Genomic DNA, 6346 nt, shown 5'->3' with positions numbered 1-6346 from the left:
TGAAATATCAAAAATTATTCATTCTATAAAAGTGATATTTTTCACTAGTGAAAAATATCACTTTTGCTGATTTGACCAATCAAATTAATGATTAGAAAATACAAAAATAATTGACCAATCAGAAAGCCCGACATATATGTCAGCACCTGGACAGGGGGAACTACTTTTTTTTGTTTACAAATTATCGCTATAGGCCTAGTTAGCATACGGGGTAGGTTTTTCGTTGATAAAAAATGTAATAAACAGAATATCTAACAGTGTCTTCAGTAATATACCAAATATATTTCACTCGTGTGGCTTATATTTTGATATTTTTCACTCGTGCTGCGCACTCGTGAAAAATATCAAAATATTAGCCCCACTCGTGAAATATATTTGGTATTACTGAAGACACTGTTAGATACCTCTATATCTCCTATATATGATTAACGATTACATTGGGCTTATTTAGTACATCCAACGTCTAAACAATCTGTCTTGTAGATAGGCATCTGTCCTTGATATCTTGATATCCGATGTAGGCAGACATGGTGGTGTATCAAAAAGGGCGACAACTCTATGTAAGAGAAATGTAGTTCCTAGAATTAGTTTTGTTTAAATCAACAGATTTGAAAGTTGAAGATAAACAATCTAATTAATTTTCAGCTACGTTTGAGTCTTTGTCATTCGAATCTCATGTAATTTGAATAAGAATTACCAGTAGTGGTTACAAATCAAATCACGAACACTTCATAAAAAACATACTTATTAAATCTGTAACTAACCCTGTAAACGGCATTATCCGACATCTCTAGTGCACGCCACTGCATTAGAAATGTGTAACCGGTACAAGTGACTACCTTTGCATCAGGTAAGATGATATTCTTTAAAGAATTCAATGTACATGTTTTACTTTCCAATTTCAACATCAATAAGTTTATATTCTCCCGAATACACAGATTTTGTGTTGACTTAAATACATTAAGAAGACAAAATGTACATGATTATCAACGTCATTCAATTTTGATTTCAATTACAACAAACTTTATAGTAATAAGAAAGGGGACTGCACAACAGTCATATGCTATATTAGTTCTCTGTAGTTTAACAAAGTTGTTTGAAAATTCAGCTTAAATAATGAATTCATACATTCCTTAAACAAAACAATTTTGACTTTTTATTCGTTTATGTCTTTTACTTAAAACATTAAGATTGATTAAATACATATGTGGATTTCATTATGTAAATTTGTTTGTCGGAATTTAATAATTTTATATTCTTATATCCAATATTCAGTATATACTTAATTCATTACAGCCTCCATATTCTCATTTATATCCACTATTCTCATTTATATCAAGGAGTTGATCACTTGTTTGTCCTTCATGACATGAACTAACGAATGTCATTTTGATGATTTTACAGTCACCATGGTGTCCTCACATTCCTTTGTTGTTTGGGATTATGTTATATTTGGTATAACTATTGTCATATCGATCAGCATTGGTTTATATTATGCCTTTGCTGGGGGTCGACAAAAAACAACATCCGAATTTCTTGTTGGAAACCGCCGAATGAAAGTGCTTCCTGTGGCTATTTCGTTAATGGTTTCTTTCGAGTCTTCTATCATGATGCTTGGAGTTCCTGCTGAAGTGTACGAATACGGAATTCAGTATGTTTTGAAGTTGGTAGGCTTCCTTATTGCCGATTTATTAGCAATCCAGATCTTGGTGCCTCTTATTCATCCTCTCAAGATTACCAGCGCATACGAGGTACGTCGATGTTTTACCCTTTGTGGTAAGATGGTTTAAGTTTTATTACATTTTGTGTATTCCTTTTAAATCGCTGGATCGTTACAGTTGCTGCCAAAATGAAGTCTCTTAGGTCTGACAATACCCTATGTTAATACCAATAGTGACACCGACTCATTTTTTTTTCACGGTTTTGAATATGACCGACTATGACCACGTTTCGAGATGAATGCGACCACCCCCAATGTTATGTCGTAATAAGCCCATTTTTATAGCTTCCCCTCGTGATCTTCACTCTGTTGCCACCTGTTGTCATCGGCTAGTCTCAGAATATCTATATTCAAATTTCGACAATTAGTCTATCCTGTACTACAATGATCTATTATATGTAGTTCACTCGTGTCTGTTGTATAATCACTCGTCTATCAACAAGCTTTGTCTTGATCAATGTTTCTACATATAAGTTTGGTTTCGCTTTAGACCCTATTTCACTTTACTCTGACAGCAGCCTCTTGATTCTGATCATATATCGGTTTGGTAAGTATTGTTTAAAGTCCTATCAATAGTCATGACCATTTAAGAAAGACCCCCCCCCCCCCCCCGTGGTGTGCGTGATGAAAAAGCAAAAACGTTAATTTGAATGTCTCTGAATTATTTTGTTAATGTTTTGCTTCTGTTAATTAGCATTTTTGGCGATTAATTACGTGATGAATATTTCTGTGAAAGAAATTTTGGGTGTGCTCAAATTTTAGCACATCATCAAATTACCGCAAATTACCGCAAATATAAATTGACGTTTACGCGTATTAATTGCTATAGATACATGCAGTATATCAAACTCTATTTAGCGTTAGACTTTAACACTATCATGATAAATCTCTGTTTCAGTACCTAGAACTACGATTTAAGTCCCGGGCTGTTAGACTAACTGGTACAGTAGTTGGGATATCTTCGTATGTAAGTAATGTAGAGCGTTATGTAATTTGATATTCAAATATACTTATGCCTCAAATATGAATTTTAATTTTTCATATCATCATTTTCGTTCAAAATACAACGTAGTAATAGAAATATAATTCTATCGAATAATCATCAATTTTGAACAAAAAAATGTTACATGTCATATTGCTTCCCTACCACAAACAATGTCATACTGCTTCCCTACAACAAACAATGTCATACTGCTTCCCTACCACAAACAATGTCATACTGCTTCCCTACCACAAACAATGTCATACTGCTCCCTTACCACAGACAATGTCATACTGCTTCCCACCACAAACAATGTCATACTGCTTCCCTACCACAAACAATGTCATACTGCTTCCCTACCACAAACAATGCCATACTGCTTCCCTACCACAAACAATATCATCCTGCTTCCCTAAGACAAAAAATGGCAAATATTTGATACGAGGTTTTCATAATTTGGATAACAATAAAATATCGAATACGTTTTGGAAAATATCAAAATTAGTAGTATGATATAACTTTATATATTTCTATTTATTTGTTACTTGATATTTTCTTCAACAGACGTGCTACATAGGAGTTGTACTTTTTGGACCAGGAGTAGCCTTGGAGGCGGGTAAGTATAGAAGCTTGCCGTTTTTAGACTATACTAAATTCGTGTAATTGTGCTAAATGTAGTTTACCTGTTCAATATTCTATAGTAATCACTTTTGGTGCCAAAATTTATCATTCCGCTTATATGTTTTTACTGAATTTTGCGGTAAAATATGACTGCCCCCAAATACATTGTACATTAAACGAATTCGAAAATAACGCGTACCGTAAAAGGTTGTTTCTAACATTACCATAGCAACAGTCCAACGACAAAATGACTGTATCGTTTTGAGAAATGTACATATATCTTTAATTCTAAATAAAAACTGCATAAGATAACAAACATTGACTAAAATTGGTGAGACGAAACCTAGTAATAGGCTGTGTCATATAGGCGGTAATAAATGTACTGATTAACGTAGAAATTGCAGATAAAAACAATCTTAATATGAAAGTACAGTAAAGTATATCGTAAGAGAGTTATGGATTAAAGACGACAATGTGACTCGCACGTGACTAGTTAAAGTTATCAAAAATCTAGACTGTTAGCGAAAGATGCGTTTATTTTCTTTATTTAATTCTTGAAACTATCATCGAAATTTCAAATGTCTCACAAATATTATTTCAAACCCAAATATGCATATCAACACTTTTATTTCATTTCACTAATTCACATTCTCTCGAAAATGTACTTGCTTAATGTGTTGGCTCAACATTTAACTATTCAAAATGTGAAAATTGTGTCAACATTCCATATTTTGGCCCTCGGGCCCTTTTCGGATGTATTTGATTAATCTTTCTCACATTGCATAGGTAGGTTACCCTTCGCATAACTTTCGCGATCTGGAAAAATGGTCGATACGCGGCCATTTTGGACTTTTTTGTTTGTTATGGCTATGTAGGTGCATTAAGACTCAAACGTTCATTAGCAACTGCGGGGAAGGTTTGGGGACTTTTATAACGGGTCTAGGTACTAATCGAACGGAGATGACACTTTGATAAATGATATTTTATAGGGAAAATGATCCATATCCTGGGATGAGGAACAGCTTCCAAATTGGTCAAATTGACACTACTTTCAATTATCCAGACATTCTGGGAGTTAAAAAGAATTATAGGTCTTTAATTGATCTATCAAAGTCTGGAGGAAGTCGAGTTTATTTCTGTACTTTTTAAAGGAAAATTGTATTTTGTCAGTTTTTTTAAAAATTGGAAATGTTATTATAGTTCTTATTTGCCAGTTTTTCATTTTTTTCTGTGAAGGGTTTATACGAGGTACTGTAATATAAACGGGTATAATTCAACTCAGTGCTTCAATGACAGTTTATACCACAAATGCGTTTTAAATGGTTTAAACAGTGAACTTTGACTTTTTTACGTGGTTCAATGAGTTTGACTGGTTAGTCATTATAGGTCATTTTTACGACCAAAATGGTATTGTTAAAATTCGTCCTCGGTTGTGTTATTGTGGTAGAAACAGGTCTCACAAACTCGTGGTTGTTGGTACCTCATTTATTAAATAATGTAAACCTAATTTATATGTTGGCGCACTAACATTTTGATATATAACCGAAGTGAAACAGATTATGAAATTAGAAAGATTATTAAACTTGATTCATTGACAATATGATGACGCTTGTCATAGAAAACAATGTGCAGAAACTGCAATCATGGCAAACATATTTAACGAAATGCCTCGCGTGTGTTTACAGTAAAATCAAATCTTTGTTACAGTGACCGGCTTTCCAAAATGGGTATCGATAGTAGTCATTGCCGCGGCCGCTATCCTATACACTTCCATTGTAAGTACTTCTGTATTATTTACTGATATTATTGTTTTGTTGTTGAAAATTCTTCGAACATATGGTAGGTTTGACATATACCTTTTCTCTATATAGTTAAGAATATTCGCGGGGGATTTAATTTCCACGGGCATCAATGTACAGCTATTGAACTATGCAGCTGAAATGCCCATATCCGTAAACCATCATATTACCCCCTTCGCCGATGAGCTTTGTCCCGAAGCTTCCATGGCTTCAACCTGGCAGCCTCAGCTCACACCTGTTGTAATAGCGGTGCCACCTCATGACCAGACCCCTAGTCACCAACAAGTCTGCAGGAGCTTCCCAGGCTGTCCGAGGGTACCCTACAGGATACCACGCCCGTTCGCTGCCACCAGATGTAACGTGCACCGCGGGTACAGCGGAGAGATCATCCATCCAAGAGCTGACCATGCTCAACATTGCTCAACTTACACAGACACGTCACTCAACCGCATAACCACAAAAACTGTTGAACTATGGAGCTGAAATGCCCAAATCCATGCACCCTCATATTACCCCCTTCGGCGATAAGCTTTGTACCGAAGCTTGCATTTGTCCAACCTGGCATTCTTTGCACACAACTTTCCCGATTGTTGTTACTGCAATGTCGCCTCATAATTAGGCCTTCTAGTCACCAACAATTCTCCAGGAACATTGTGTTTCTCATGCTGTCTGTTCCTCGTCGTAGTATATTTTACACTACTGAATGGTATTGACCCGATCCCAGAATCCAGAGTGCCTATTCGTCCCTTAAGGCCATTTGCTAGTGGGGTCAAGTGGGCGAGCTAATTCCGGATTCTAAAACTTTCATCCCGCATTCGCTCTAGCCGCTTGTTTAAATCACGAATTTCCTGGTATATTTCGTCTTCCGACATTTTAATGTTGAATTGAAAACATGTGACTTTTTGTGAACAGAAGCTTTATCCCACCACTGCCACCAAACATGACGTGCAGCGGGGGTACAACGGAGCGGTCAGCAATCCAAGAGCTGACAACGCTCGACGTTGCTTAACATTTGTACACAGACACGACAATGAACTGCAAATCAACGAACGCTAGTTAATGGACTATGCAGCTGAAATGCCTATATCCATGAACCGTCACAAACGCATATCGTATACTGTATAGTTGTTAAATTTCACGGGCTGTTATTTCGTAGATATCACAGTCGAGCCTACGTAACAGGTATCAACTTTCGCGCATTCACCCCTAGCAAACACTTTGCAG

At 35.9% G+C, this 6346-nt stretch overlaps 2 protein-coding genes across 2 annotated transcripts in view; both read left to right on the top strand.

Moving 5' to 3' along the window:
- Positions 1–1409: 1409 nt before the first annotated feature.
- On the top strand, positions 1410–6178 carry LOC117341864 (sodium-coupled monocarboxylate transporter 1-like). The gene is made up of 6 exons (XM_033903723.1): positions 1410–1751; positions 2619–2687; positions 3267–3318; positions 5031–5110; positions 5195–5437; positions 6035–6178. Exons 1-6 carry the CDS (start codon positions 1410–1412, stop codon positions 6176–6178), a joined length of 930 nt encoding a protein of 309 aa, XP_033759614.1.
- Positions 6179–6181: 3 nt separating this feature from the next.
- The window catches only part of LOC117341863, a 38995-nt gene continuing 38830 nt past the window's right edge, over positions 6182–6346 (top strand). The window contains exon 1 of the mRNA XM_033903722.1: positions 6182–6241. Coding sequence (XP_033759613.1) covers positions 6182–6241 — 60 coding nt within the window. The remainder of the gene's footprint in view (positions 6242–6346) is intronic.

Source organism: Pecten maximus, chromosome 14, assembly GCF_902652985.1.
Source record: "Pecten maximus chromosome 14, xPecMax1.1, whole genome shotgun sequence".
Classification (NCBI taxonomy): domain Eukaryota; kingdom Metazoa; phylum Mollusca; class Bivalvia; order Pectinida; family Pectinidae; genus Pecten; species Pecten maximus.
Note: the sequence above shows the minus strand (reverse complement) of the source record. Positions and strands in the feature narration are given on the sequence as shown.